Source organism: Rhipicephalus sanguineus, chromosome 6 (assembly GCF_013339695.2).
Source record: "Rhipicephalus sanguineus isolate Rsan-2018 chromosome 6, BIME_Rsan_1.4, whole genome shotgun sequence".
NCBI classification, from domain to species: domain Eukaryota; kingdom Metazoa; phylum Arthropoda; class Arachnida; order Ixodida; family Ixodidae; genus Rhipicephalus; species Rhipicephalus sanguineus.
In genome coordinates, this window is record NC_051181.1 from 62,490,073 (window position 1) to 62,510,086 (window position 20,014).

A 20,014-nucleotide genomic window follows, 5' to 3' on the forward strand; every position below is an offset into this window, starting at 1 on the left:
GTTACGGGAAAAGTACCGCGTTCCTTTTCTCTTCGCCGCCGCGCCCTTTCGGCGGCTTCGCCACATAAATGGTCCAGCTCGCTCGCCTCGCTAGTGTCTCCCGGCCGCAGACGCACGGCGCTTTAGAGGGCGATTGTTTTTATAGGCTCAGGAAAGCGTATAGGAACATTACGACATCCCGTATCGTTTTGAGACTTCATCGAAAGCCTATCGAGGCATCGAAGAATGCCCGGGTAAGGCTCTCTTTGCCATTCCCAGCGGGAAAAAGGATGCCAAACGACGGGCTCTGTGGCTGCACAGAATTAGGCGGGAAAATTTTGTTCCCACGACTGATACCCGCATTGTGAGGTAAGCGCTTCATTGAGAATTCGCGCATGTTTCGGGGAATGTTGGCCCCTACCCTGCACTAGTGCAGCTTGTTCGCGTGGTTGTCGCAGGAGGTTCATGCACAATAACATTTTATTATGTTTGGCGTAAAATTGACGCTTTTGGGCTCACATATAATGATCAGCGCGCCATGAAAACTGACTGCTACAGATTGGTACTGCCTGACGTGACTGTATGACGAACACAAATAACAGATGGTAGCATGAAAATAATGGATGATGCTCTCGCGGCCGGTTCGCTTGTTTGATATGCCCCGAAATCGGTATTGCGTGACGTGACTGTATGACCAACATAAATACCGTGCGGTAACATGAAAATAATGGTACGCATGTCATGTAAGGCAGGATCTACATGCCATGCTCATGATGCTCTCGTGGCCGGTTCGCTTGTTTGATATGCACCAACATCGGTATTGCGTGACGCGACTGTATGACCAACATAAATACCGTCATGATTTTCACGTTACCACTTGTCATTCGTGTTCGTCATACAGTCACCTCACGCTATACCAATTTGGGTGCATTTCAAGTTAGCGAACCACCCGCCATCGCAGCATGAGCGTGGCAAGTAAGTCATGCCGTACATGACATGGAAGTCATGATTTTCATGTTACCACCTATCGCTAACGTTAGCCATACAGAAATAGCTCGTCATAAAAAAATTGGTATATATGCATTTCATTAAACGACCGCGAGCGCCCCGAAACCATGTCGTGTAAATCACGTTTTACATGGCATGTCTGTCAAGATTTGTACGTTATAACCAGTCACTTCCCTACTGAAAATTCCTATATATACAGGACCCATACATATGATGTTATTGGATACAGGTCGTATAGGGGATACGGCTTTATAGGTGATACAGGTTTATAGGTGATACAGGTTTATAGGTGATATAGGTTGTATAGGTGATATAGGCGGTATAGGTGATACAGGTAGGTTGATTATATGGGTGTTACAGGTGATATGGGTAACATGGGCCGAATCAGCGATTTGAGTCACAAATGACGTGCGGCAAAGGAACATATTGATAAAGACATGCCAGTTTATTAAGCGTGTAATAAAAGCAAATATATACAGCAATTCAAGCTGTAATGATATCTCGCAGCAGTCTAATTATAAGAATGTAAGAATTCACTCTTGCAATTACATATATACTTCAAGAAAAACGATCAGGCAAGAATATTTGGTAACTGATTATTTATTTAAATCTCATCTCCGCAATAAAACGGTTCATCTTTTTCAAACATTCAGCTCCCGGCACTTCGTTGCGCTTCTCGGCCACATACTTGTGAAGGCATCTGTGGAATAATGAGCAGGAATGTGAAGGAATTTTAAGCACTCATAAGTTCACATGTATGGTAAAATGGAACTATTGACCAGCTATTGACTGTGTGTACTTAGTTTCAATTGAAACAGTTTAGGGGAGTGTATATTCAACCCTTGTTGGGTTCAGTCAAAAGCACCTGGTATGCAAGCGCGTTACGCAATTGTCAAAAATGGTGGCTGAGTTCCTCAGCGTTTAGGATCCTAGGTTATTTGCGACATTTCTTGAAAACTAGTCACTTAAATATTGTGTTTTAGAAGCGGTACCCAATTATATACATTAAATGCTATCAGTGTATTTTTTAAGCATTTATAAGACTGATCATTCGAATTTACTGTGCCAAACATGAAACAAATTCTGCATGCCGCCTTCAAGACATTTCCCTAGTGAGAATTTTTCCTTGTGTGCGCTGACGTTTCAATTGTTCAATCCTACGAACAAGGTAAAAACTGGGAGAGAAGTCGCAAATTAGTACACGGGCACACTATTCACATGAATGGCACCATACACGCACATGCACAGTGATGCAGATGCTGTGATTTCTTCATTGTGTAAGCTGCAGCGGACCTTCGGTGTTCTGTAAAGTGTTCAAGTCAAAATGGAAAACACAGATCTGTTAACATCTATATTTATTTTTACGAAAACTCCAATAGGGACGAATGCCATCATTTAGTTGGCGTAGCGCCTGTTTCCGAATAACCAGGGCAAGGCCTGCCTGTAACAAATACAAAAAAAAGACAGAAAACCTTGTCATAAAAAATAAAATAGCTAGAAGAGGACGGTTTAATAATGTAAACCACAATAGTTACGTAGTTGCATGCTGATACAGCATCCAATGACTTTTTTCAGTTTTCATGACTTTTGAGTAGAACGTACGAAGGCAGTGAAAATGATAAACTTACCTTCAAAGATAATCAACAGAGGCGCGTGGTTTGGAGATCCAGCAAATACAGAAAATGTTGATGGCACATCATGGTGACGGTATCTGTCTCTGCAGCTTTGCAGAAGGGAAGCTGCGATGGAGTCTTGCATGTAGGCTGAGGTGTCCATTTTTCCGCAGGAAAGTTGCGATGCTGGGTCTGGTGAACAACCGTTCCGCCGAAGCAAACTTCCATGTACGGCCACAATTGCAGCACATGAGCGAAGTATGTTCTTCACTCTTTCGCTGATAGCCTGTGCACATCGCGATACTCGATGTCCACGAAATCAGAGCAAGAGAGATCGCAAGTGACGAACACGACCCGCACTCGTGACGCTGGTGAGCAATTCTGAAGAAGAAAGTGCGGCGCGGAGGGATACACAACAAGAACTAAAGTGACCGTCAGAAATTTACACTGGTGTAACTGCCAATAAATTCTGCTAAGCTTATTTGTGAACTATCAAGTTTTCATGGCGCAATATTAGCACCCTATAAAATACAAATAGATCTTTTCTCGCGTTATTTTCTTGATCGCAACAGTAGACAGGCCACCTTGCACCTGTGCAGCGAAAGTTTGCGACATGCGTTCTCAGAATTCTTCCCCCCTCATGGTCTCGCCACGTGCAAAGACTACCGCCCGCGACTTACCAGACAGGCGAGTTTCGGGACAATAGGGCGCGCCTTTTCCCCACCACGGCCGGTCTGGAGGCGCGCGCTCGCTCCACGAGCGCGCGCCTCTAGACCGGCCGTGTCCCCACACGGGGAGAGCAGCTTAAAAATGCACGACCGTTGAAAGACGCGTTCGTCGAATCCGCATTCTTTTCCCGTAAGCCGGCTATACTCGCGGACAACTTTTCTTGGCAATGAAGGGAAGGCTAGAGAGCCGAACTACGCGTGTGCTACCGCTGAAGATTATAGTCCCACAATTGCGTCCGTGTTTTCTGCGTGAAAATAAAAACAACAACATTGCTTTATTTTCTACGGGGCGCTGTTTGAAGAGACGGTCAGCGCGCACCAAGGAGATATTTATATTTGTTTTGATTTACGCAGTGTCATTTCGCGTTTTTGCACCTGTGAGAACGTCGCACCTTTTACGTGCACCTCACAGTCAAAATGGCGCCTTCGTCTTCAGGTGAGCGCTCGTCACCCTCCAGATTTTCCGACGACTCGCCGAGGGAGCCTGTGACGAATTTCACTAACAAATGGCTGTGTAAGCCTGTGACGGCCGCTCGAATAATGAAATGGCCGTCACAGGAGGTACGGAAGGTTCACAAACAAAACTAAATTCGAAACGCGCGCCGAACCGGACTACTTCGCGGAGCAGTACATGTGCAGTAGCTCCGCCCCCGTAGCCTTCCCTTCATTGCCAAGAAAAGTTGTCCGCGACTATACCACGACGTGTTTTATCCACATTTTTATCGTACTTCTCATGAATAAATAGTAATAAAATAATAATAATAAAGACACTGCCTGTCAAAGCATTGAATACACATCCCGATAAACACTGAATCAAGGGTATTTTTGCTAATTTTGGAAGGCAGCGTTTTAGCAAATCATTGAAGCAAATGCACGTGTCGCACTTGACCGCGACACGATCGGTCTACACAGTTCAGAAACACGTGCGCCGCACAGTCAGTGCCTGAAAGCATATGCTTGCATGCAGTTTTATGTAATACAACGCCGCTCCACTGAGTGCTGTAACTGTATCCTCAAGTTTGGTTTATGCCTAATTCAGGACCCTTATTAACGAATGTGTCTCACAGAAAAATGGAAAAATATGCGTAAGAGAAAACTGCAGCCAATAGTGGTGCTGGCCATATGACACACACGCACACACACGCACGCACGCACACGTACAAACACACACACACACACACACATAAGTTTTGTGAATTCTACCCCAGAAGCTAATGTAGGTGTCAACATCCCTCATTGAGAGCGCTCAATACTAGGTCAATTAAATGTGCAGTGACCGTGGGTCAATTAAAACTTTCTTAATGTATGTCAATTAAAAATAAAATGAGTGAGAGTCAACTGAATATTTCAAACCTAATGTCAATTCAATGTTTATTGAGGGCACTCGATCATTAGAAGCTGCCGTTTATTTGACCAGCTATTGAGTCAAAAAGGCCTCGGTTCGGGGTCAATTGACACGCAAAGTGCATTTTTGTAAGGGGTGCGCGTGCAAAAAGATGTTGTAAGAGGTGTAGATGAAAGCGGATGATTATGTGCTGCACTGCCACTTGTCAAGATAAAAAAAAAGCCAGCTGGTTCGAGAGCTAGATTGAGATGAAAGGGTATTTCAAAGATAACATTGAGAATTAAGTGCTCTCCTGCCACTTATAAAGATAAAAAGGCGAACTATTGATCAGGAAGAGATTGAGAGAGGTTTCAGTGAGAGCGGATGAAAGAAAACAACTCCTGTGTTGATCCTATATGCCGCCATATAGGCCCTGGGAGGCCCTATTTGTATCCTGTAACCGCCATATGGGTCCTCTGGAGGTCCTATTTGAGTCCTATATACCGCCATATGGGTCCTCCGTAGGTCCTACTTGCGTCCTATATACCGCCATATGGGTCCTGTTTAGGTCCCATTTGGATCCTGTTTGGATCCTATATACCCCCACACGGTCCTATACAATTCCTATATTTAGTCCTGTAAGTCCTGTATAAAATTATACGGATCCTGTATGAAACCATATAGGTTTTTTTCAGTAGGGTTATGTTCGTCCTACACTCTTGTAACGCCATGCCAATTTTGTTGTGTATCAAGCTATCGAAGCGGTCGCGAGCGCACCATGAGCGTGGCATGTAAATCATGCCGTACATGGCATGCATGTCATTATTTTCATGTTATCACCTTAATTTAAATTTGTCATACAGTCATGTTATGCCATACCAAATTTGGTGCACTTCCCATTAACGAAGCGGCCAGGACAGCACAAAGTCGGGGACAGATAGATAGATAGATAGATAGATAGATAGATAGATAGATAGATAGATAGATAGATAGATAGATAGATAGATAGATAGATAGATAGATAGATAGATAGATAGATAGATAGATAGATAGATAGATAGATAGATAGATAGATAGATAGATAGATAGATAGATAGATAGATAGATAGATAGATAGATAGATAGATAGATAGATAGATAGATAGATAGATAGATAGATAGATAGATAGATAGATAGATAGATAGATACGTACATAGTCACAAAAATTCGCTAAGAAATGATTCGCATTTAATAAATGCAGACAGCCGAGCGCGTAAATGCCGCGCAGTTCGCATTTCTTTATCGCGTTAGTACGCGTGCGTGCGCATGTAGGCAAGTGAAAATTGCCGCTATTTCTTTCCTAATTAGTCAGAGAACAACGGTATGCTTCATTCGGGGCTGCAAAATCGCACGCAATGCAAAAAACATGCGTTACTCCACGCGAAATCAACACCGCACCGCCGCAGCTTCGGCGGCGCTGGACCAAATATGGCGGCGCGCACGACGGTCGCGGTACTTTTCCCGTTCCAGTGACTTTACGCTGCGTGAGATATGGACGCCATCTGGCAATACGTCGGGAAACACGAGTACTGTGTTGCGGGCTGGTACTCCCGGCGCAGCGGCAGGCGAAGACCGGCGGTGACCAACGCGACCGGTGGGGACGCCGGCCAGCCCGAACACGCTGTTTGGCGCGATGCGCCGAAGGAGAAGAAACGTCCGCACTCAACGAGTACTCTCCACACACTCTTTTATTTACACGTCGCCTGGGTAAAACAGCAATGCCAGAGCGGCGCCCCCTGTCATTCGTACAATGCAATACTGAACCGAAACCGAAACACAACATGAGCTTGTGCAGAGGGCACGGAGGAACACAAGTTTCAGCGCAGTCGCATTTTCAGCGCAGCTTAAGAAACTAGGGTTGTAACATTGTAGGGCAAGTAGGGCCAGAAGGACCGTCACGACGAAAACCTGCCTCCTCAGTCGTATTCGCCTGGAACGTTGGTGTGGCTTCGCGTTCCCTCCTCCACTCCTGGCCTTTCCACAAAGCTACTGCCTAAGTACGAAGGCCCCTACCGCGTCCTACGTCAAGCATCCCCAGTTAACTATATGATTGAGCCTGTTCAATCATCTACGGGCCGCCGTCGTCGCGGCCGCGAGACTGTTGACGTCGATCGACTGAAGCCGCATTATGACCCACCAGCTGTACCTGTTCCTTAGGTCGCCAGGATGGCTCCTTTTCCGCGGGGGAGTGATTTGTAACATGGTACGGCGCAGACAAGAACGCCTGCGAAAGAAGAAGACGAAGACGGTGGCTGTTGGCGCTCGCGCTTGCTCGGCTTGGAGCGCTGATCGCTTCAGCTGTGGCAATCTTTTAATAAACGCGTTACTGTCTCAACGTTAAACGCATACCATCAAGGTCTTTAAAATTGCGTATCTATGTATTTTCTGTTAAAGGAACACACCGCCTAATGCTTACCTAGTGATGTTGCGCCTCAGATATGCGTAATGTTTGCTTTTTGATCAACAATGTACACAAGTATGAACCTAGTCAGCCGTTCACGATGGCTGGCCCTTGGGCAAGTGGTTCAACTTTGGCCGAGTGGTTGAATCGAGGGACGTGCCGACAAACAGAAAGACAGACAGAAAGACAGACCAAAATTTCTGCTTTTAAGTTCCCCAAGAAAGACTATCGTCTTTAAAATTCCAGGATGGAACGAGGTTCGAACCTGGGCCCTCTGCGTGGGAGCCCAGTATTCAACCTCTGAGCCATGCCGGTGCTTGAAACTGCTTTGCAAAAAGGTCCTGTACAGGCTTCATGTCGGGAAGGAACCACATTAGCATATGCAATATAGCGTGGTAGAAGAGTAAAATAAGCACCAAGCGTCGCCCAACGCGAATTCTGTAACCAGGCGTCACACAATGCGAATTGCGTAACGAGTATGTTGTTGAATGCTTCCAACCCATTACAAAGGGCTCTGCCATAATTCTTCATCGTCATCAGGCACAGCATCAACAAAGTGCGCATAATGCCTTACATGCGTTTAGCAGGTACCACGGCTCCCCATACAATGACAAAAAATGGGACAGTGCCTGCTGCCCTAATTCTCAAAAATTGCAATAATTTATGCGTAGTGGGTTCCTCGCAAGCGCGTTTGTATTAGTTGCCAAGGAAGCCCGTAAGCGCATGATCCGTTTCCTCAGGGTCTCAGCAAAATTACAGTGATTTAGAGCGTAGTGGGTTCCTCGCAAGTGCACTTGTATTGGTTGCCAAGGAAGCCCATAAGCGCATGATTCATTCCCTCGGGGTCTCAGTAAAGTTCTTTGCCCCCCCCCCCGTCCCTCTTCCACGTCAACGTATGTTATACAGCATGATGGGAGAGGGAAATAGCGCCGGGCGTCACCCAATGCAAATTACATAACTGGTGGGCCGTTCAAAGCTTCCAACCCATTACAAGAGCTGAGCCATAATTCTTCATCGTCATCAGTCGTCGCGTCAACAAAGTGCACATAATGCCTTACAGACGTATAGCTGGTGCCTCGCTTCTCCGCAGAATGACGAATAATGGCTTAGTAGGTGCTTCCCAACTTCACAAAAATTGTGATTTATGGCGTAGTGGGTACCTTTCTAGTGTACTTGTATTGTAGTCGCAAGAGAGCTTACAACGGGCTCTAGAAACGCCGCTCTTCCAGCTTTCGCTGTGACTGTGCTGCGGTTTCAGCGCAGGCCTGGCGTTTTTTTGCTTGGGGATTTCAATTGTGTCTGTAGACCTGAAGACAGAACGAACAAGCCCAACCAGAGAGATAAAAGCGCGGATGTGTTACGAGAAAGGACAGATAAAAATGAACTCGAAGATATAGGTTCAGTGTTGGCACATGTCCAGAAAGCAAAATACACTCACTTTCAAGGCAACACTCATGTTAGATTGGACAGAATATATGTTCCTTTAAACCTGGTGTCTCTCTGCTCCCATTATGCTACACAATATGTTAGTTTCACTGATCATTCATTAGTAATGGTTACCTTAGGAACTAAGAAAAAGGTGTCGAGGTTTAGCTGGGAGCTGTGGAAATTCAATAGCAAATTACTAGAGGATGAAATTTTTGTTGAAAACATAAAGAAGTATATCGAGGATATGCTGTCGAGTCACACAAGTAAATTCATGGGACTTTCGGAACAATTTAAATGCGAATTCAAGATCGCCGCCTTGGAAAGAGCGAGCGTGTTAAGGCAAAAAGAAAAGCAGCAAGAAAAGCAACTGCTTAGCACGCTAGAGTACATGTTCGATGCAGAAAGCAGCAAACCTGGCTTGTTCATGAAAGAAATAAAAGAAGTAAAGGCGAAGCTTGAGGCGATAGATACGGAAAGGTACCGCGGAGCGATGATAAGGGCTAGGTGTGAGCGGCTTTGGTTGGGTGAGACGCCCACCAAGCGAGCACTCAGTGAAGAGAAAAGACATGCCTTGTCGAAGGAAATTAGCGAAATTCGTTTACGGGACAGCATTACCCGCGAGACTGAACAAATAGAGCTTGCTTTCACCGAATACTACAGAAACCTTTTCAGCCTTAAAACATGTGACACCGAAAGATTTAGGGATGTGTTTTTGGCACTTATGCCTAAACTAGATGATGAAATAAGGCTATCACTTGAAAGGCCGATAACGGTCTCAGAAGTTGAGCAAGCCATAGAAGAACTGAGCTCCGGGAAGTCTCCAGGGCCAGATGGTCTTGGAGCCGTGGTGTACAAGTTTTTTGAAAGCGAATTGGCAGAAGCGCTGCATCGAGTTATACTTGAATGCTATGATAAGAAACTTACACCTTCGTTTTTTCGAACATCTCACGTTATACTGATTCCCAAAGCTAAAGAACCATCGAAACTGCTTTCAGTAGAAGCATATAGACCGATAAGCTTAACAAACACCGATTACAAGGTCTACATGAAAGTTTTAGCTCACCGCTTACAAAGTGTGATAAAGTCCCTTGTTGATCCTCACCAGACCGGTGGAATTAAAGGCAGATCCATTTTTACAAATATTCACATAGCAAGAACAGTTCTCGAATGTTGTGATGCCATGGAAGGTCGAAGTGCAATGATTCAACTAGACTTAAATAAGGCTTTTGAAAGAGTGATACACGAGATATTGTTTTTAATACTGGAACATGTGAATGTGGGATCAGTAATTCTGGATGGTGTTAGAATGGTATATGACAAATGCACAGCGCGGTTAGTGATAAACAGAAAATTGAGTGAATATATTGCAATTGAAGCATCTGTTAAACAGGGATGCTGTCTGTCGTCCGTCCTTTTTGATCTGTATTTAGAACCCTTTTGTTTAAAAGTTCTTGGGAATCCAAGTATTCATGGCTACACTTTTTTTAATAGTGAAGACAAAGTACTCGCTTATGCGCATGACATAGCTGTCTTTTGCAGAGATGAGCAGAGTGTTCAAGAAATCATTGAAGAGGCTAAGGATTTCTGTAATGCAACTGGAAGCATGATTAGCTGGACAAAATGTCTCGGCTTCTGGCACGGAAACTGGGAGCATACTCCAGATATGGTAGGCAGTATACCTTTCAGCACAATCCCTGGAAACTATTTGGGAGCGCCTCTCGATCAATACAATGGAAGTAAAGACTACTGGACAGACGAAGCAAAAAGAGTAAAACTGCAAACAGAAAAGTGGGGTGGGCATAATTTTTCCATGTTTGCAAGAGAAGCTGTTTGTAACGTCTTTCTGATCGCTAAAGTCTATTATGTGCTACACGTTTTAAGCATGGCTAGAGTATCAGTTCAAAAGCTGCAGAGGGTTTTTGCAGTGATTATCTGGGGATCAGCTTGGGAGCGCACGAGCCGATCCAATCTTTTTCTTCGGGTTAAAAACGGTGGTCTCGCGTTATCTCATTTATTTTTCAAGCAGATTGTAACAAGATTTCTTTTGTTAAGGGACCAGAGTGACCCTTTTCTTCGCTCGGTAATCCAAGTGCGATTACGAGATTCATTGCAAGACTACGTAATTTCAACGCATTCCTTGGGAACTCCGAAATTGCCTGCCTTCTTACGTGAAGTTGTAGCCTCAATGGAGATTCTTAAGGCAAGATTTCCCTTACAGTACTTAGCAGTTGTAGCGCGTAAACGTTTGTATAGAGATCTACTAGATGTTTTTTTGCCGGTTCCAATGTATCGGGGATTATACCACTTGGGCCCTGAACGTGATGTGTTCAAACGGGTAAAACGAATGCCAGTGAAACCGTCAATGAAATCTTTCTTTTTTCAACTGCACACGGGAACCCTCCCTACAAAGCCATGGTTGCAGAGCAAAGGCCTCTTTGTTCCATGGTCGGTTGACTGTCTTATTTGCAGAAAACCGGAAACCATCGACCACATATTTCTGGACTGTCATGACTCGATTTTCCTTTGGGATGTGCTTCAACGGACTTAAAAAAAAGACTTGCCTTTAAGCCCTTTCGGAATTCGCTACCTGCCATGCACGGTAGGTGATGAAGCGCCATGCGATATATTTATGCTTGTGTGTATGCTTAGTGTCTGGCGTACGAGAATGGACGTCAGACATGCGCATTTGAAAGTGTTTCCGGCAAATCATTAGTTTTTGGAAGAAGTAATCTATATGCGTGATGTGTTTAAGGCACTAAGTGATCCTCCAGAGTGGATAACAGTTCTAGATGAACTTGTTAAAGCTAAGTACTTTTTAATATAAACGATCTAGCCAAGTGCTAGTGATCTGACCTTTTGCATTGTTGTACACTTCATTTTTTTATGTACTGTTTGAGTCAAGGCAATAAAGAAAAAGAAAAGACTTGGTGGCGCAACGGTAGCGCGTCTGACTCCAGATCAGAAGGTTGCGTGTTCGAATCACGTCCGGGTGAAAATTGTTTTTTTTTTCATTTAGTAGGAAAATTACGACTACGATGATGGTCTCTGCCCCAATTAAGAAATGTACCTTTTCGGTATCCCTGTATATACAATCGCTTGGAGTTCATCAAAAATCACCATTGTTCGCGCCTGCTGATCAATGTCCTTTTGGAGAACCCGGCGAGTGTCAAACATTGGCAGTCTGCCGTGACTCGGTGGCGCAACGGTAGCGCGTCTGACTCCAGATCAGAAGGTTGCGTGTTCGAATCACGTCCAGGTCAAACTTGTTTTTTTTTTCATTTAGTAGGAAAATTACGACTACGATGATGGTCTCTGCCCCAATTAAGTAATGTACCTTTTCGGTATCCCTGTATATACAATCGCTTGGAGTTCATCAAAAATCACCATTGTTCGCGCCTGCTGATCAATGTCCTTTTGGAGAACCCGGCGAGTGTCAAACATTGGCAGTCTGCCGTGACTCGGTGGCGCAACGGTAGCGCGTCTGACTCCAGATCAGAAGGTTGCGTGTTCGAATCACGTCCGGGTCAAACTTGTTTTTTTTTCATTTAGTAGGAAAATTACGACTACGATGATGGTCTCTGCCCCAATTAAGAAATGTACCTTTTCGGTATCCCTGTATATACAATCGCTTGGAGTTCATCAAAAATCACCATTGTTCGCGCCTGCTGATCAATGTCCTTTTGGAGAACCCGGCGAGTGTCAAACATTGGCAGTCTGCCGTGACTCGGTGGCGCAACGGTAGCGCGTCTGACTCCAGATCAGAAGGTTGCGTGTTCGAATCACGTCCAGGTCAAACTTGTTTTTTTTTCATTTAGTAGGAAAATTACGACTACGATGATGGTCTCTGCCCCAATTAAGTAATGTACCTTTTCGGTATCCCTGTATATACAATCGCTTGGAGTTCATCAAAAATCACCATTGTTCGCGCCTGCTGATCAATGTCCTTTTGGAGAACCCGGCGAGTGTCAAACATTGGCAGTCTGCCGTGACTCGGTGGCGCAACGGTAGCGCGTCTGACTCCAGATCAGAAGGTTGCGTGTTCGAATCACGTCCGGGTCAAACTTGTTTTTTTTTCATTTAGTAGGAAAATTACGACTACGATGATGGTCTCTGCCCCAATTAAGAAATGTACCTTTTCGGTATCCCTGTATATACAATCGCTTGGAGTTCATCAAAAATCACCATTGTTCGCGCCTGCTGATCAATGTCCTTTTGGAGAACCCGGCGAGTGTCAAACATTGGCAGTCTGCCGTGACTCGGTGGCGCAACGGTAGCGCGTCTGACTCCAGATCAGAAGGTTGCGTGTTCGAATCACGTCCGGGTCAAACTTGTTTTTTTTTTCATTTAGTAGGAAAATTACGACTACGATGATGGTCTCTGCCCCAATTAAGAAATGTACCTTTTCGGTATCCCTGTATATACAATCGCTTGGAGTTCATCAAAAATCACCATTGTTCGCGCCTGCTGATCAATGTCCTTTTGGAGAACCCGGCGAGTGTCAAACATTGGCAGTCTGCCGTGACTCGGTGGCGCAACGGTAGCGCGTCTGACTCCAGATCAGAAGGTTGCGTGTTCGAATCACGTCCGGGTCAAACTTGTTTTTTTTTTCATTTAGTAGGAAAATTACGACTACGATGATGGTCTCTGCCCCAATTAAGAAATGTACCTTTTCGGTATCCCTGTATATACAATCGCTTGGAGTTCATCAAAAATTACCATTGTTCGCGCCTGCTGATCAATGTCCTTTTGGAGAACCCGGCGAGTGTCAAACATTGGCAGTCTGCCGTGACTCGGTGGCGCAACGGTAGCGCGTCTGACTCCAGATCAGAAGGTTGCGTGTTCGAATCACGTCCGGGTCAAACTTGTTTTTTTTTCATTTAGTAGGAAAATTACGACTACGATGATGGTCTCTGCCCCAATTAAGAAATGTACCTTTTCGGTATCCCTGTATATACAATCGCTTGGAGTTCATCAAAAATCACCATTGTTCGCGCCTGCTGATCAATGTCCTTTTGCAGAACCCGGCGAGTGTCAAACATTGGCAGTCTGCCGTGACACGGTGGCGCAACCCACTTCCGGCCACGACAGTGAACGGACGTGCCATCATGTGCTCCCGTGTAGGGGCGGTTTCAGCGGCTCGTGTGGGCCGCGGTATCAGGTGTACCGAAAAGCCAGGCGAAGATTTCCAGGTTGTTCTGCCTCATTTGCCTTCAGGTGATTCTGTTTTGCACACGGTTTTTTTGCATGGCAATTTAAAAGCCAGACCGTATCGAGTGGAGCATGTCCGAGACAGCCTTGCTCGTCTTTCGCTGCTGCCGGAAGTGGTCGCCCTTGGGGCATACCAAATGAATCACCTGTGGGCAGTGACGTTCAAGGATGATGAAGGCAAAAAGAAGATGCTGGCGGCGGAGTCATTCGACGTCAAGGACCATCGCTGTATGGTGATTGACCCCCGTGACCGTGGTGTGCGGCTAAAGCTATACTGGTTGCTTCATGGGGTGCCGGACGAAGACGTGCGAGTTGCCTTGTCGCCTTTCGGAAAAGTCACCGAAATAAGCAGAGACAAGTGGAAGGTCCAGGGTTGCAGTGACAAAGGGTCAACTACCCGCTCGGTTACAATGAAACTGCATGTGGGCGTTACTGTGGACGACCTGCCACACCAACTGCGTGTTGCGGAAGACATGGCGCTCGTCGTCATTCCTGGCAGAGCACCGCTCTGCCTCCGATGCCGGGGCATCGGGCACATTCGACGGGACTGCCGCGTGCCGCGTTGTGGGGTTTGTCGTCGCTATGGCCACGATGACTCTCACTGCGTGCGGTCATACGCCAGCGTTACAGGGCCAAGCCGAACGGATGAAGTCTCTGAGCACCTGATGGACGCCGCGGACGCCGAAGAAGCGAGCAGGGAGGACGACAATGTGGAAATGCCTGTAAAGCCCCTTGAACCTTCTTCAGGAGCCGCACAGGAAGGGACCAGTGAAAGCGACAAGCCCCTTGTTGCGCCAGGAACGAAGGCAGAGAAAAAAGCAGGAGACGACGACGCGAAAGCCGCGAGCGAGTCATCGGCAGCTGCGCGAGAGGTCGGCCCGGGTGCAACGGACGTCGAGATGACCGCGGCAGGAGCCATCGCTTCAAAGCGGGCTCGTGAGGCATCTGACAGCACAGGAAACGTGGGCACGTCAGGCACCGGAGAACCTCCAAAAAAGACAGCGACTGGTCGGCGGCCTACCTTGAAACCAAGGCCAAACCTGCCGCCTGACCGTGGGGAGACCCCAACGCCGCCTCCGCCTTAGCGGAGGAGACGTTCCAGAGGAGCACAAGGACCCACTGCTGCGACGTGAGTAGGACACCCGGCCAAGCAACCATCACGAAATGGCGACTAACTTTAAACCTAATATGCGCGTTGCGACGTTGAATGCAAGGGGACTGTGTTCACGCAGGAGGCAATGCCAGATTAGTCGCATTCTTTTGGAAAACGACGTAGACCTTTTGGATGTACAAGAAACTAAAATGGAAAGTGAAGAACAAACGGAGCATATGGTTCAAGTTTTTCGCCCTAGGTACAATGTATGCGTTTGTCATGCTGTGGGGCGGTCAGGAGGTTGCGTCGTTTTCATTCGTAGTAGCATCGCGGTTGTTGAAAATGTGTCCACCTGCGATAGCGGTAGGCTGGTTGTGTGTGATTTTATTTTTTCTGGAATGCCTTGGCGTGCCGTGTGCATTTATGCACCGAACAGAGCGCACGAACGGGAAGAATTCTTTACGGCGGTTGAGGGGTTTTTAAAAACAGAAAGAAGTGTTGTGTTCCTAGGAGACTTTAATTGTGTCTGTAGAGCTGAAGATAAAACGACGAATATCAGTGTGCGTGATAGAAGCGCAGAGTTGTTGAGCGCAATAGTGACCGAGAGAGAACTGGAAGATGTCGGTTACGTAATGACGCGAGAGGGCCAAGTACGGTACACGCATTTTCAAGGTCAGTCGCATGCAAGGTTAGACAGAATATATTTGTCGGCGAAGTTGGTACCTCTATGCTCATCCTATGAAACGCAGCACCTTAGTTTTAGTGATCATTGTATGGTCACGGTTAATATTGGCGAAAAACGAAAGGCTGCGACGTTTAATTGGTTTCTATGGAAATTTAATGAAAAGCTACTGCAAGATGAAGTATTTGTCACGAAAACCAAAGAATGTCTTACAAATGCCCTTCGTTTAGAAACCAACAACTTCATGTCTGTGTGGGAGCAGTTTAAGTGTGACGTAAAGATGGTTGCCATCGAAAGAGCCTGTGTATTACGTCACAAGGAAAGGCAACAAGAGAAGCAGTTACAAAGTGAGCTGGATTACATGTTGAGCGTAGAAAACGAAGCGCCGGGAAAGTTCAAAAAAGAAATAAAGGAGGTGAAAGCAAAGCTCGAATTTATCGACGGAGATAAGTACCGCGGAGCAATGATAAGAGCACGCACTGAACGATTGTGGATGGGCGAAACGCCCACTAAGCGAGTGCTCAGTGAAGAAAAGAAACATGCAGCAAACAAAGAGATAACTGAAATACGGTATCGCAATCACACTACACGTGATCGTGCAGAGATAAATCTTGCCTTTGTTGAGTTTTACACGGAACTTCTGAGCAATAAAATTAACGACCCCAAGCGCTTCAAAGAGGACTTTCTGGCCCTTATGCCAAGATTGGAAGACTCTGAGAGGGAGTTAATAGAAGCAGAAATTACGGTGGCGGAAATTGAAGCAGCTATAGACGGTCTAAGTAACGGCAAGTCACCGGGGCCGGACGGCCTGGGTGCTGCCATATACAAACATTTTAAGACAGAAATGGCAGTAGCATTACATCGAGTTATCACAGAATGCTATGAGAAGAAACAGGCACCTCACTCATTTAGGACTGCTCACGTAGTATTGATACCCAAAACTGATGATCCTGCAAAGTTAATTTCAGTAGAGTCTTATCGGCCCATTAGTCTGACCAACACCGACTATAAAATATACATGAAGGTGTTAGCTACACGGCTCCAAAGTGTTATCACGTCCCTAGTCGGCCCACATCAGACATGTGGTATTAAAGGCAGAACCATCTTCACGAACATACACATAGCCAGAACTATCCTGGAATGCTGTGACGCAATGCATGACCGCGTGGCCATAATTCAGCTAGATCTGCATAAAGCGTGTGACAAAGTTGTACACGAAGTTTTGTTTTTATTGTTGGAGCATGTGAATGTTGGATCTGTTATTACCGAAGGTGTTAAAATGGTGTACCATGAGTGTACGGCTAAGTTAGTAATCAATAAAGAATTAACTACTTCTATTCCAGTGCGCTCGAGCGTGAAACAAGGATGTGCTCTGTCGCCTCTCCTTTTCGCGCTATACTTGGAGCCATTTTGTTTACGTATGCTTGCAACCCCTAGTGTAAGAGGGTATTCCTTTTTGAGTAGTGAAACCAGAATATTAGCCTATGCTGACGATATTGCCGTGTTCTGCACTGACAAAGAAAGTGTGCAAGAAGTTGTAAGAATAGCTACAGATTTCTGCGCAACGACCGGTAGTGCAATCAGTTGGCCAAAGTGCCTTGGCTTTTGGCATGGCAATTGGCAGAGCACGCCTGAGGTTTATTGTAAAATGAATTGGAAAATCACGCCGGGAAAGTACCTCGGCGTTCCTTTAGACCATTACCGGAATGCTACTGAGTACTGGTCTGAGGAAAACAAACGCATCAAAAATTGTACCGACAAGTGGGGTGGCCGCAATTTCTCGATGTTTGCAAGAGCGTCTGTTTGCAATGTATTTTTGATTTCCAAAGTTTTTTATGTTCTGCAAGTGTTAACCATGACCCGAACTTCGGTTCAGAAAATGAACCGAGTATTCGCGACCTATATATGGGGATCGCAGTGGGAGCGCACGAGCCGGTGCAATTTATTTCATAAGGTGAAAAATGGTGGCCTAGGGCTATTGCATCTCTTTCTTAAACAGCTGGTGAGCAGATTCGTTTTTGTTCGGGATCAAACTGATATTTTTTTGAGAACTGTGATCCAAGCGCGATTGCAGAATCCCCTACCCGATTTTGTTGTGTCGTCCTTTTCTTTTGAAGCTGGACCGCTGAGTCCTTATTTGCGTGAAGTTGTTTCGTCTACACGCCTGCTCAAGGAAAGATTTTCTTATGAATACTTGTCTGATGTCACCAAAAAGAAACTGTATCGTGATCTTCGGGATGTGTTTTTGCCAGTACCATTATATCGAGCTCCGTACAGGCTGGGTCCTGAGCGCGATGTGTTAAAGCGTGTTAAAAGAATGCCGGTTAGACCCTCAGTCAAAACCTTCTTTTTTCAGGTGCATACCGGCACTCTCCCTGTGTTGCCATGGTTACAAAGTAAAGGGCTCTTTGTACCCTGGTCAGTGAACTGTTTAATATGCGGGAAACCAGAAACGATAGAGCATATTTTCCTCGATTGCCACGATGCTGTATTCTTGTGGGATGTGCTACAACGGACACTAAAAAAAGAATTACCTATTAGCGCATTCGGAATTCGCTTTCTTCCATGTGCAGGTACAGGGGAAGTGCCGAGTGACATGCTAATGTTGCTTTGCATGCATAGCGTATGGAAGACAAGAATGGATATCCGACATGCTCATATAGAGGCTCACTCAGCAAGGGACTATTTTGTTGAGAGTATGTTGTACACACGAGACTTGTTCAATGCACAGCCTGAACCTCCAGAGTGGCTACCTTTACTTGATCAATTGGCTTCTGTGAAGCCTTTTTAAAGCATACGCGCTGGCTAAGCTAAGCCAGTGCTTTTATAAAATGTATATATTCTGTATGTGATCATTTTGGTTGTGGTTGTAAAAAGCAATAAAGAAAAAAAAAAAAAAGACTCGGTGGCGCAACGGTAGCGCGTCTGACTCCAGATCAGAAGGTTGCGTGTTCGAATCACGTCCGGGTCAAAATTGTTTTTTTTTTCATTTAGTAGGAAAATTACGACTACGATGATGGTCTCTGCCCCAATTAAGAAATGTACCTTTTCGGTATCCCTGTATATACAATCGCTTGGAGTTCATCAAAAATCACCATTGTTCGCGCCTGCTGATCAATGTCCTTTTGGAGAACCCGGCGAGTCTCAAACATTGGCATTCTGCCGTGACTCGGTGGCGCAAGGGATTCTACTTCCGGCAGCCGAGCTGTTCGGACGGGTGAATCATGGGCTCCGACGGAGCAGCTTTTGCGGCACCAAGCCGCGGTAACAGGCTTATCGATGATAACGAGGAAGCGAATTATCAGTTTATTTTGCCACCTCTGCCGAAGGGACATGTCGTAAAGAACACTGTGTTTTTGCATGGCGACGTGCGAGCAAGGCCCTACAGGGTCGAAGATTTCCGCGACGCGCTCGACGCGACTGGATTGTTGCCGGAGGTCGTGGCCCTTGGGGCATACCAGATCAACCACGTGTGGGCAGTCACCTTTTCGAGCGACGACGCGGTAAAGAAATTGCTGGCATTCAAGGAGCTCAACGTGAAGGGGCGTCGCTGCGTCGTCGTCGACCCTCAAGACCAGCAGGTATACGTCTCCGCCTTCATTGGCTACTGTATTGGGTGGCGGACGAAGATGTAAAGACAGCGCTGGCAGCCTTTGGCAAAGTCATTGAAGTGACACGAGAACGTTGGCGCGTCAGAGGCGTCGGTGACAAGGATTCGACGTCACGGACGGTACTCTTGAAACTGAAGAGCGGATTGAAAATCGACGACCTGCCGCACCAAATCCAAGTTGCAGGTGAACTGGCCCTTGTTGTGGCTCCGGGACGGCCTATGCAGTGCCTACGGTGCAAGGCAGACGGCCACGTTCGGCGCGAGTGCAAGGTGCCGCGATGTTCGCGATGCCGAATCTTTGGGCACTCTGAAGACCAGTGCGTACGCACCTACGCCGCAGCCGTGGGGCCACCAGCGAGTGAAATACACATGGAGATGAGGATGGATGCTGCTGAAGCCGACGACGCCGCCAAGGGGGCTGGGGTCCAGGAGACCGCCAGCGACGGGGCGGAGACATCGAAGACAGAGGGAGGTGCGGAATGTGAACCTGTAAACTCCGAAAAGAAAGACCGGGCGACACCGAGTCATGCAGAAGAAAGGGAAAACCGCCCTTTAGTCGACGATGCCACGCACGGACCAGAGGGAGGAAACCCGTCCCAGAGCAGCGACGATATGGATACAAGTGGCCACGCTTCTTCCAAAAGACCGCTGGACACTACCGACGAGAAAACTACTGAGAGCCACGCCGACGGGCCGCCTGCAAAGACAACTGTGACGAGAAGGACCAGCATCAGGCCCCGCCCATACATCCCGCGAGATAGAAAGGGCGGCGACAAGCCACAACAGACTACGGACCACGCCAGACCAACGGATGGTCCCGGAGACGTCTAGCCACAGGCTAGACGTGGTGGTGAGCACCGAGCTCCGGGCCTCTCTTTCTCTGTCCCGTCCTAGCAATGG

General features: G+C 46.5%; 1 protein-coding gene and 9 non-coding genes across 10 annotated transcripts; all 10 read left to right on the forward strand.

The window, feature by feature from the left end:
* The first annotated feature begins 11,442 nt into the window (after positions 1 to 11,442).
* On the forward strand, positions 11,443 to 11,514 carry Trnaw-cca (transfer RNA tryptophan (anticodon CCA)). Its single transcript has one exon. It is a non-coding gene; the product is annotated as a tRNA-Trp (tRNA).
* Positions 11,515 to 11,709: 195 nt separating this feature from the next.
* On the forward strand, positions 11,710 to 11,781 carry Trnaw-cca (transfer RNA tryptophan (anticodon CCA)). The gene has a single exon. It is a non-coding gene; the product is annotated as a tRNA-Trp (tRNA).
* Positions 11,782 to 11,976: 195 nt separating this feature from the next.
* On the forward strand, positions 11,977 to 12,048 carry Trnaw-cca (transfer RNA tryptophan (anticodon CCA)). Its single transcript has one exon. It is a non-coding gene; the product is annotated as a tRNA-Trp (tRNA).
* Positions 12,049 to 12,242: 194 nt separating this feature from the next.
* Positions 12,243 to 12,314, forward strand: Trnaw-cca (transfer RNA tryptophan (anticodon CCA)). The gene has a single exon. It is a non-coding gene; the product is annotated as a tRNA-Trp (tRNA).
* Positions 12,315 to 12,508: 194 nt separating this feature from the next.
* Trnaw-cca (transfer RNA tryptophan (anticodon CCA)) lies at positions 12,509 to 12,580 on the forward strand. Its single transcript has one exon. It is a non-coding gene; the product is annotated as a tRNA-Trp (tRNA).
* A 194-nt stretch (positions 12,581 to 12,774) lies between these two features.
* Positions 12,775 to 12,846, forward strand: Trnaw-cca (transfer RNA tryptophan (anticodon CCA)). The gene has a single exon. It is a non-coding gene; the product is annotated as a tRNA-Trp (tRNA).
* Positions 12,847 to 13,041: 195 nt separating this feature from the next.
* Trnaw-cca (transfer RNA tryptophan (anticodon CCA)) lies at positions 13,042 to 13,113 on the forward strand. Its single transcript has one exon. It is a non-coding gene; the product is annotated as a tRNA-Trp (tRNA).
* Positions 13,114 to 13,308: 195 nt separating this feature from the next.
* On the forward strand, positions 13,309 to 13,380 carry Trnaw-cca (transfer RNA tryptophan (anticodon CCA)). The gene has a single exon. It is a non-coding gene; the product is annotated as a tRNA-Trp (tRNA).
* Positions 13,381 to 13,609: 229 nt separating this feature from the next.
* On the forward strand, positions 13,610 to 14,814 carry LOC119397308 (uncharacterized). The gene has a single exon (XM_037664738.1). The coding sequence runs from the start codon at positions 13,627 to 13,629 to the stop codon at positions 14,812 to 14,814; it is 1,188 nt and encodes a 395-aa protein (XP_037520666.1). The 5' UTR covers positions 13,610 to 13,626.
* Positions 14,815 to 18,403: 3,589 nt separating this feature from the next.
* Trnaw-cca (transfer RNA tryptophan (anticodon CCA)) lies at positions 18,404 to 18,475 on the forward strand. The gene has a single exon. It is a non-coding gene; the product is annotated as a tRNA-Trp (tRNA).
* Positions 18,476 to 20,014: the final 1,539 nt, after the last annotated feature.

Bases quoted from the DNA above. Each gene is read 5' to 3' on its own strand.
- LOC119397308 (XM_037664738.1), top strand. From the start codon at position 13,627: ATGTGCTCCCGTGTAGGGGCGGTTTCAGCGGCTCGTGTGGGCCGCGGT.